Source organism: Euleptes europaea, chromosome 18 (genome assembly GCF_029931775.1).
Source record: "Euleptes europaea isolate rEulEur1 chromosome 18, rEulEur1.hap1, whole genome shotgun sequence".
In the NCBI taxonomy this organism is placed as follows: domain Eukaryota; kingdom Metazoa; phylum Chordata; class Lepidosauria; order Squamata; family Sphaerodactylidae; genus Euleptes; species Euleptes europaea.
In genome coordinates this window covers 16,229,947-16,241,287 of record NC_079329.1, presented here as the reverse complement: position 1 = coordinate 16,241,287, position 11,341 = coordinate 16,229,947, and the positions used below count along the sequence as shown (strand labels likewise).

The 11,341-nt window shown below is 41.3% G+C and overlaps 1 protein-coding gene across 1 annotated transcript; it reads left to right on the top strand.

Moving 5' to 3' along the window:
- The first annotated feature begins 817 nt into the window (after positions 1–817).
- On the top strand, positions 818–9,515 carry LOC130490508 (vomeronasal type-2 receptor 26-like). Its single transcript, XM_056864333.1, has 6 exons — positions 818–1,077; positions 2,987–3,278; positions 3,384–4,241; positions 4,745–4,972; positions 6,654–6,780; positions 8,602–9,515. Exons 1-6 carry the CDS (start codon positions 818–820, stop codon positions 9,513–9,515), a joined length of 2,679 nt encoding a protein of 892 aa, XP_056720311.1.
- The last annotated feature ends 1,826 nt before the right edge of the window (positions 9,516–11,341 follow it).

Below are 11,341 nucleotides of genomic sequence, written 5' to 3'. Positions count from 1 at the left end.
CTCAGCCCCACCTGCCTCACAGTGTCTGTTGTGTGGAGGGAAAGGGAAGGTGATTGTAAGCTGGTTTGATTCTCTCCTAAGTGGTAGAGAAAGTCGGCATATAAAAACCAACTCTTCTTCTCTAGGATTTCCTTACATTGCTACGTAACTTCTGTTTATCTCAACATAATCCTCCCCCCTTAAGGCCAGAAGAACTCTGAAGTGGCATCTCCCCAAAAGACCAGTCAAGCCAGGCCTAGGCAATTAGAGATAATTTGCCACATTTCCATCAAGTACCAATTACCATTGCCTCCAAGTACATAAAGTGACTTCAGACTAAAGTTTGCTCAGAAAGTGGTTGTCAGGGAGATGATGGTAAATTCAGAGGCTGCAATCCTAAAGAGGTCCTTTTAGAAGAAAGAACTGTTTTATTGGATGGGTCTTACTCCCAGTTAAGTGTTCTTCCGATTGCAACTAGAGAGGCAAATTCCTCAAATCCTGGGAGTCAGCTGCTGCCTCTTATACCCTGTCAACAACCAAAGTCTTGGCATGGGTCAGAACCAGAATAATTTCCTGATGAGTTGCACTATGCAAAATAGACGTCCACACTTTCTTCTGCTGCAAGGTGTTTTCTCCCCCCATGGCTCACTTTGTTCTCTCATTTAGAGTGGCAGACACCCCCCTCCCCAGTGTTTTCATCTGCAAAGCTTCAATATGTGCGCCTCACTTGCACTGTATAGGTGATCTTAGTGTGTATCTGGGGACAGAGGCTATTTTTCCTCTTTTCCACGCTATTTTTTTATACTGAATTATCAAGCACTCAGTGCTGTCAAGAGGCATGGAAACCGATAACTGGGAGAGAAGATTTGTCGTTCGAGTGCTGCTGGTACTACTGTTGCTGCTTGTACTGCTGACTTGTAGTGTGTGCAAGAAGCATTCCATTAATTGCACTGCAGAAGTGGATCCTCTTCCTTTGTCTCACGAATTTTCTCAACCTGGTGACCTTGTGGTTGGTGGGATTGTCTCTCAGGTCTTCATAGTACATGAGACACCTTCTTTTGAGAAGCAACCCGCACAGATGTTGATTAATGAACCTATGTAAGTAATTTATAATTTCCCCCTTTTACTTATATAAACATGCATACCACACTTTTGAGGCTAAAGTCAGCGTGCAAGAATGCTTTTCCTCAGATTTTGAGGGCGAAAACGCACGGGAGGTTTTGCCTTGGATTTGCCGCTCTCTAAATGCACATTTCCCCCAGAAAATTCTCAGAACTATACAATAAGTTTTGAGAATTCTGATGGGGGAAATGTGCATTTAGAGAGTGGCAAATCCAAGGCAAAACCTCCCATTTCACCCTGAATCTCCCTCTCTGCAACTAATCAGTATCTTCTTTGTTGACCCTCTATAGAAAAGCCAAACACTTCTAAAATTTATTGATTTATTTGATTCATGCCCTGTCTTTCTCCAGAATGGGGACCCGAAGAGGCTTACATCCTTTTCTTCTCTTCCATTTTATCTTCACAACAACCTGGTGAGGTAGAGTATATGACTGGCCCAAGGTCACCCACCAAGCTTCTCTGGAAGAGTGAGGATTCGATCCTGAGTTTCCCAGATCCTAATCCAACATTTAACCACTACACCACACGGGTGTAAAAAATAACGCCCTTTTAAACCAATGGATGTTTTATCTATTCATGATCTTTTTAAAAAATGTCTCTTTGTTTTGGCTATTAATCTGCTCCTTGGAGGTTGTGGGATTGCTGACCCAGGGCTGAAATGGGGGAGGACCAGAGAATCAGGCCACACACTAGTATTGCTAAAGGAACATTTTATTAAGAAGGAAAATTTTATTGGACAAATGGCCACAACTGTGTTGGCAACAGCAATGAGAAACTCTTTTGGCGTAGCATAAGTGCTGGATCTTGGCATGCTCCCACCCCAATGCGGACCGTAGAGCCAACCCTACCTCCAGCGAGCTCGCTGGGGGTAGCTGGGATGGCGGTGCTGGGACTCACCTGGGCTTCAGCCACTTGGTGATCCCCTGCCACTGAGGAGAGGCTAACCATTAGCCCCCCAAGCTGAGACTGCTTCACCACAAGCCTCTCCATCAAATCCCTTAGTGGGATCCCCCACAGTAGGGAAAGGGGCACACAGGCCGCTTTCCCCAAAATAAAATCCAGCCTCATGCGTCATTGCCCAGTTGTGACATAAGCAAGGAACACTTAACATTTCATAATAGAGGGAGGGAGGGATGGGACAAAGTCGCGACGACTGAGCCCAGTCGCCGCAAAATCCCTGCTTTTATGCAGGGCAGACAGACCTTCTCCGTCTGATCTGCTGAGTCACTCCACACACACACCCAGAACCCGAAATGTTCATTTTGAACCTGTTCGAGGAAGCTGATTGGTTGGGGCAGGCAGGGAAACCGCACCGCAAGAGCCGGCTCAACTGCTCTTGCGCTCTGCCGCCTGGCGACCAGCTGCCTCCAACCTGCCTCCAACCTGCAAACTCAGTGCTAAGTATGTGGGTCCATTCCCCATTGCCCAAATCATCAATCCAGTGACTGTAGAACTGTAGAACTGTAGACTGTAGAACTCACACTCCCGAAGACAGAGGCGTTTTTAAGTTAACAAGAAACAGATTTATTAAACACTTTACAAAGGATGGTTTTGGAGGGGAAACTATGTAGTACAAGCATAGAACTAGAGCTGTTTTATAAGTTTCACTTCTGAGAAGGCATAGATTTTAGATGGTTTAGTTATTAGAGAATTACAGTTCTTAAGTTCACAAATTCCTTTCAGTTCCCAGAACTTCTTAGATATGTTACTATTCAGACTCTGCTGGCTAGCTATGAGGAAAGTTAGAGATCAAACAACCTCTCTTCCCCAGAGAAATGCAGAAGTATGGAGATTTCTCCTCAAACCTCTCTTCCAGTTCTCACCACCGAACTACCCCAGATAAACTTTGGGTGATTCTTTGAACAGCTTGTGCTTCTAATTACAGATCAGAGCCAAAGAACTACCAGCACATCTTGGCCTTGGCATTTGCTATAAAGGAGATTAATGAGAATCCCCTCATCTTGCCAAACATTACTTTGGGTGTCCGCATCCTCAACAGCTATTTTAATGCAAGGATGACCAATAAAGCCATCCTGAGTTTGCTTTCCACACAGCAGCAGTTTGTCCCCAACTACAAGTGTGCCATTTTTAAAACTCTGACAGCTGTTATTGGAGGACTTGACTCTGAAACGTCCGTAAACATGGCCACCATTATTGCCAACCACAAGGTGATACAAGTAGGTCGCATAAAATAAAGTGGGGAACTTGCATATTTTTGACATACATTTGAACAATCTGTAGTAATTCATCTGGAAAAAATATACCTACATGTTTTCTTTCAGCTCGCTTATGGATCATTTTCCCCAGCACAGAGTGATGAAACTCAGTTCTCTTCCTTGTACCAGATGGTCCCAAAGGAAGCCTATCAGTACATGGGAGTTATCCGCTTACTTCGGCATTTCAACTGGAAATGGATTGGGCTCTTAGCTGTGGATGATGACAGGGGTGACAGGTTTTTGCAAACGATGGTACCATTGCTGTCTCAAAATGAAATCTGCTTTGCTTTCGCTCTGAGATTACCAAAAATGACTTATCTGGATGATTTGACAGACTCTGTTTTAAGACAGGCAGAAATGTCTTTGGTTGCTTTTGACAACAAAGCTACTGTATGCTTTCTTTATGCAGAACATCCATCCCCATTCATTTTGAGATTGCTGCTGTTTCTAGCACCCTTGATCGCATTTCCACCTTTGCACAAAGTATGGATTGTTACATCTCAATGGGATTTTGAATACCTGTCCATACAAAGGATTTGGGATATAGAAAGCTTCCATGGTACCATATCCTTCTCAGTTCACTCCAATCAGCCACCAAGTTTCCAAAAATTTCTTCAAGCCATAAACCCCTTCTGGGCAAAAAGAGATGGTTTTATCCAGAACTTCTGGGAGCAGACATTCAGCTGTTCTTTGAAAGTTTCCAGCATTCATGGTGATAGCGAGAACACTTGCACAGGTGAGGAGAAGCTGGAGACTCTTCCTGGGATTTTCTTTGAAATGAGCATGACTGGCCACAGCTACAATACCTACAATGCTGTCTATGCTGCGGCACATGCTTTGCAGGCAGTATACCTTTCCAGATCCAATCAGAGACCATTGCTGAAAGGAGAGCAGTTGGTGCTTCGGAACCTGCAACCATGGCAGGTATTGTATTACAACCCAGTATTTCGGATTCCATGGACTGCCAAAAAACACATCAGTGGGTTATAGATCAAATCAAGCCTGAACTGACCCTAGAAGCTAAAATGACTAAACTGAGGCTGTCGTATTTTGGTCACGTCATGAGATGACAAGAGTCACTGGAAAAGACAGTCATGCTAGGAAAAGTTGAGGGCAGCCGGAAAAGAGGAAGACCCAACAAGAGATGGATTGACTCAATAAAGGAAGCCACAGCCTTCAATTTGCAAGATCTGAGCAAGGCTGTCAAAGATAGGACATTTTGGAGGACTTTCATTCATAAGGTCGCCATGAGTCGGAAGCTACTTGACGGCACTTAACACACACACATTTCAGATTTCCAAATTGAAGTTTATAATTTATCATGTTTCTCTTAATTTGTATTCACTAGGAAGAAGTGACTATATGATAACTATATGAAATAATCTGAATCTCATAACCATTTTTATTTCGTTTTCTCTATCCACCAGCTGCATCGTTTTCTAAGGAACATCACATTCAATAACAGTGCTGGTGACACTATGCATTTTAATGAAAATAGGGAACTGAGAGCTGATTTTGATGTTACAAACTGGATCACTTTCCCAAATGGCTCCTTCATTAGAGTAAAAGTAGGAAGACTTGATCCTTGGGCTCCTCCTGGCAAAGAATTAACAATTGATGACAATAAAATTGTGTGGCATAGAACCTTTAACCAGGTGGGTCTCAGAAGCAGATGCTTTTGTGTGAAGAACTCAAAAGAGGTTTTTTTTTTCCAGAGTTCTACCAGCACTTGAAGCATGGGATGAGGTCACAGTCAACTTTTAACTTCATTGGCTGGTTCCTGTTAGCCTTATTGCTCAAGTCCATTCAATTCTCCTCCTTTGTATACCCTACATCGCAAATGGTTTCCCCCACCCCCATGCAAGTTCCACAATCCCCAGCACTGACTGGTGAAAAAGAAACCTGCCTTCCTTTTTCACCAATTGAAAAGCTGGGTGGCCCCCGCTCTAAAGCTTTACTTGTAAGGACCTTTTCTAGGAAGTAAGTCCCATTAATACCATGGGGCTTCCTTCTAAGTAGAGCTGCTTGGGAGGATCACTATAACAAAACTGCCCCAAATTATTGTTGAGATATGTGACACAATAAACCAAATTTGCAGTTACACATAGTTAAATATTGGAGTATATATTTTCTTCTTACAATTGGATCAATGAAATTTAGGGAACTATAACACAACTACCCCAAGGTGGAATTGCTCCACATAAATCTTTCAGTGAACATCTGTTATGTTAACATAAAAAGTATCACCGTTTGCAAACCTGGCAATTTTTATAGCATTTTTGCATGCTATGACAGGTCTAAGTTGGCATTCTTGGATGCCATGGATATTCAGTATTTAAATATGGATTTTCTTTTTTACTTCTTTCTTGAACATGATGTTTTTCCATTTTTTAATGAACTGCTTTTAGTCAGGTACACCTGAACACATTCTTCAGTCACCTTTGTATAATATGTTTCAATGTGATGTTTTGATTCCTTTTTTAAAGAGTTTTATTGTTAAAAAGTGCAAAAAAAAAAAAAAACAGGAACACCAGAAATTAAGAATGAAAAAACAATACATAGATTTACATAGACCGAAAGAAAAAAAAAGATTACAAAAATTACATAGAAAAGACCATTCTTGAACTTCGTTTGCAAACCCCAATGTGAGCATCAATACATTCCACTATTTTTCTGCTCATTAAGATGTTTTGATTCACGAGAACAGTCTTCATTATAAGCGCAGTGGCTTCTTATCCTTAAAACCTGCTTATAGGGCAAGGTACTGTATTTTTCATGTGTTCCAGTGCATTTTTTTGCATTGTAACCAATTACTTGTAGCTGGTCTTTTAACAATGATGCATATCTTTAGTTGCAGATTTTTTATGCAGGATCTAAAGATAACTTGTGCTTTATTGATCTAATAACAACTCAAAACGAAGATGTTTGCCATAAAAGCACCTTTATCATGCATCTAAGTAGTAATATGTTTGGGGCTTGAAAGGCAGCATACCATTTTAATGATCACAGTCGCTGTTTTGTGCATTATTAATACATCCCAGGTGATCTGAAATTTGTTAAGAAACAGTAAAATATGTGTTTTTACCATTCCTTTTTATTTAGATATTTTTCCTTCAAATAACTACAACTCTGTGAGGTAGTTTATGCTAAGAAAGGATGACTGATCTATGGTTCTTGCATGACATCTATGACAGAATTTTGAACTTGTGTTTGTAGATCTTAGTCCAACACTCTAACCACTACACCCGCTGTCACTCCACTGTTAATAACCCTGGATATTCTGACCTGTTCTTCTCAATGTACTAGGTTCTAAAACCCCTTTCTGTGTATGGACAGGTTGTGCCTCTTTCTGTTTGCAGTGAAAACTGTAGTCCTGGCTACATCAGGAAAAAGAAGGAGGGAGAGAAATTTTGCTGCTATGATTGTGTTCCATGTCCGGAAGGAATGATCTCTGAAAAGAAGGGTAGGAGACCCAATGTCAAACATATACTCTAATATGATATATTCAAAAAGAACAATCTTAAGGATGTAGTATACATTATGTTATCTGGAGCATCTGGGAATGCCTGCCACTTGTTGGTTTTCTCCTTGGTTAATAATATTCCCAAATAGTGGTTAAGGAGACTAGGATCTGGGAGAGCCTGGTTTGAATCCACACTCTGCCATGGAAACTCTCAGCCTCGACCCTGGCAAATATTTGGATGGGAGACCTCCAAGGAATACCAGGGGCATGATGCAGAGGCAGGCAATCACAAACCACCTCCAAAATATCTTGCCTTGGAAACTTCACCAGAAGTTGCCATAAGTCAGTTGTGACTTGATGGCAAATCATCATCTTCATCATCCAAGAATTCCAGGCCATGCTGGTGGGCATTTTTCTTTTCTTTTGCCCAGAATGCTTCAGCTAGGCTGATTCTGTGATTCAGACAGACATCACTTATTCAGACTTTTATACAGTACAGCCCTCACTGTTGTCCTGGGGGTGGTCTTCAGATTCATTCATGAAAGCAGGTTGTATTGGCCACTATTGAAAATCTAGCTCTGTTTGAATGCTACTTCTTTGAGCGTTCCATGTGCTGTACAAGCTTAACCCCAATAATCATTTACTCATCCTGTTAAATGAGCCAGTGTTAGAGAGGACCAGATTTCCTCTGCTCCATCCCATTAATTCCTTTCCCTAGATTTAACAACAGCCATTAGCTATTCACCTGCCTTTTCACACTTTAAAAACGGGGGTGGGGGGATGGAGATTAATTGCTTCTTGACACTATAAAGAGAAATGTTGCCATGTCTCTCACACAATTCACCAATCTATTTGATAGCAGATAACTCAAACTCAGTATCCCCTTCTCAGAAAGTGTCATTAGCTGTTTTATCCAGGGAGTGATACATTTATTTCATTCAATATTATTTTGTGAACATGCTAAAACAATGTGGGCTAGGGAGTCTACTTCTTAACAAAACGGGGATACATCGCATTAATGATTTTCTCCCCCTGTGCAATTGCTGGTTGGCTTTGAAGATCTTCCACTAAAACTGGTAAACTTTGAGAAACAGAATCACCAAAGTACACAGGAAACTCCCTTGACTTCCTTAGCTTTTGAAACAATACCCATATGTTCCTGAGTTTCTCGCTTCCTCGGGGGAAACAATGGTTTAAAAACAAGAAAGAATGGCAAATTTCTCTTTAGGTACTTAACAGATTGAGAATCAATCCAATGATGAGCCCACTATGGGGACGGGAGCTTTGATTCAAAAACCAACTCCAGTCTAACCAGAAGTTAGAAGAAGAAGAAGAGTTGGTTTTTATATGCTGACTTTCTCTACCACTTAAGAAAGACTCAGACCGACTAACAATCACTTTGTCTTCCCCTCCCCACAACGGACACCCTGCGAGGTAGGTTGGGCTGAGAGAGTATGTCTAACCCAAGGTTACCCAGCAGGCTTCATGTGTAGGAGTGGGGAAAACAACCCAGTTCAACAGATTAGCCTCCGCTGCTCATGTGGAGGAGTGGGGAATCAAACCCCGTTCTCCAGATCAGAGTCCACTGCTCCAAACCACCACTCTTAACCACTACACCATGCTGGCTCCTCTGTAGTCTAGAAATAATTCCCATATTGCAGTTGGGGGCTAAGGATGAGAGAATGAAACTTAACGAAGGTTCATAAAGGAAATGTCTTAGAATCATAGAATCATAGAGTTGTAAGGGACCACCAAGGTCATCTTGTATTGAAACACTTAAATAGCATCTCCTTTGTTTGTTTGTTTTTGTTTTTTTTCCAGACATGGATACCTGTATCAAATGTCCACAAGATCATTATTCCAACAATTACCAAAATCACTGTGTTCCCAAAGATACAAGCTTCCTTTCTTACAAAGAACCAATAGGTATCACCTTAGCTACCTTGGCTATTTCCTTCTCTTTGGCCACAGTTTTGGTGTTTGGGACATTTGTGAAGTACCGGGACAGTCCCATAGTCAAAGCCAACAACCGAAGCCTTACGTATATCCTGTTAATCTCCCTTGTTTATTGCTTCCTCTCCTCTTTGCTGTTCATTGGGCAGCCTGGAAAGGTGACCTGCCTTCTCCGACAAATTACTTTTGGTGTCATATTCTCAGTAGCCATTTCTACTGTGCTGGCCAAAACCATTACTGTCGTTTTAGCCTTCATTGCTACCAAACCAGGATCTAGGATGAGGCTATTTATGGGGAAAAGACTGCCATATTCTGTTGTGCTTTCCTGCTCCCTCATTCAAGTGGGCATTTGTGTTCTTTGGCTAAGTACTTCCCCTCCGTTCCCAGATATGGACATGGTCTCAAGGGATGAGGAAATCATACTGGAATGTAATGAGGGCTCAGCAACAGTGTTTTACTGTGTCTTGGGCTACATGGGCTTCCTGGCAATTGTCAGCTTCATCGTGGCTTTTCTAGCCAGGAAGTTACCAGACACTTTCAACGAAGCCAAATTTATCACTTTCAGCATGTTGATCTTTTGTAGTGTTTGGCTATCCTTTATCCCAACTTACCTGAGCACCAAGGGGAAATCCATGGTGGCCGTGGAGATCTTCTCCATCTTAGTTTCTGGTGCTGGGTTATTGGTTTGCATTTTTACCCCCAAAATTTACATTATTGTTCTGAAGCCTGAGCTAAACAATAGGGAACTCTTTAAGAAGAGGAAAAATGAAAACACCAATTAATATTCGTTGTTCATAGGTACTTCAATTATATGACAGAAATCTATCATTTCTAGGACTTCTTATGCAAATGGTGACCGCCAAACTGGTGTGGACCTGGTTTACATTTTTCATGGAGTTGTTTCCTTATTCATTAAGCTAGTCGTTGAGAGTCTCTTCAATTTGCTGTGCAACACACCCTCCAACGTTTATTAGATTGGTATAGCCATTTACTCAAGTAATCTCTCATTCTGCTCATTGTATGTGCTTCCTTCTAGCATTCGAGTGGGCAGAAAAGAGAAGGAATGAAGCCTCTCCCTCTCCCCAGAAATTGGCAAACAGTAAAACATTTAAAATATTAAAGAGGATTAAAAATTAAAGAATTCTGTACAGATTTATAAACATAACAACAATAAAAAAAACCAGGGAGGTGGGCCAATAAGAGCAACGTAGGGTATGCGAAACAATAGGAAAAAAAACATCATTCACTCAGTGGTGGGAGACAATGATAGAGGGCGACAGATTAATCTCCCTGTTAAGGGAATTCCAAAGTATTGACAACATGATTGAGGAGGCCCTCTCTCAGGATGCTAAGCTCCTACCCTTTTAAAACCAGGAAAAATATATTTTACTCACTAACCTTGATGGACATTTGGTCATAGTGTAGTTTTAGGTTCTATTCTGAATATGACCACTGTTGGCATTTTATTTTTATAGCTGCACAGTTTATTTGTATTTTATGCTTATCTTTCTGCTTTTGATTTTATGCTTGTATGACCATGTGGGTACGACAATAAACTTATCTAGCTACTGAACACAGAAATCCTCTCTAACATTGCTCATACTAAATATTGTCGAAGGCTTTCACGGTCAGAGTTCATTGGTTCTTGTAGGTTATCCGGGCTGTGTAACCGTGGTCTTGGAATTTTCTTTCCTGACGTTTCGCCAGCAACTGTGGCAGGCATCTTCAGAGTAGTAGCACTGAAGGACAGTGTCTCTCAGTGTCAAGGGTGTAGGAAGAGTAATATATAGTCAGAAAGGGGTTGGGTTTGAGCTGAGTATTGTCCTGCAAAAGTATTGTCCTGTAAGTATCAAGATAATGTGCTAATGAGGGTATGGTATGTTGCTGGCGAAACGTCAGGAAAGAAAATTCCAAGACCACGGTTACACAGCCCGGATAACCTACAAGAACCAATTGCTCATACTATTTGGGTACCCAGTATTGCAATGCAAACTGCCCAGTTGCCTTCAACCCTGGCTCTGCCATTATTCCCTACTTTTTGCTTCCGAAATTACCTGTGTGTGTCAAGTACCGTCAAGTCACTTCTGACTCATGGTGACCTTATGAATCGATGTCCTCCAAAATGTCCTCTTGTTAACAGCCTTGCTCAGGTCTTGCAAACTGAGGACTGAGGCTTCCTTTATCAAGTTAATCCATCTCCTGTCGGGTCTTCCTCTTTTTTTCCTACCTTCGACTTTTCCTAGCATTATTGACCTTTCTGGAGACTCTTGTTCTCATAAGATGACCAAAGTAAGATAGTCTCAGTTTAGACATTTTAGCTTCTAGAGAGAGTTCAGGCTTGGTCTGATCTAGAACCCACTGATTTGTTCTTTTTGGCTGTCCACGGTATCTGTAAAACTTGCCTCCCACACCACATTTCTTTTTTTAAAAATCATTTATTCAATAAAATAGACAACAGCAAAATAAAACAAACAGCAAAAAAACCATACAGCAATCTTCATAATTTAAAATACAATATATATGTGTGTGTGTGTGTGTGTGTAAACTTAAAAGAAATACATCTGTAAAGCTCCTCCCATGCCACGTTTCAAAGGAATCTATTTTCTTC

Excerpts from the sequence above, each read along its gene's own strand:
- LOC130490508 (XM_056864333.1), top strand. The coding sequence starts at position 818 with ATGGAAACCGATAACTGGGAGAGAAGATTTGTCGTTCGAGTGCTGCTG. Across the intron at positions 1,078-2,986 it reads ATGTTGATTAATGAACCTAT|ATCAGAGCCAAAGAACTACC; the intron begins GTAAGTAATTTA and ends TTCTAATTACAG. Across the intron at positions 4,973-6,653 it reads GGCATAGAACCTTTAACCAG|GTTGTGCCTCTTTCTGTTTG; the intron begins GTGGGTCTCAGA and ends GTGTATGGACAG.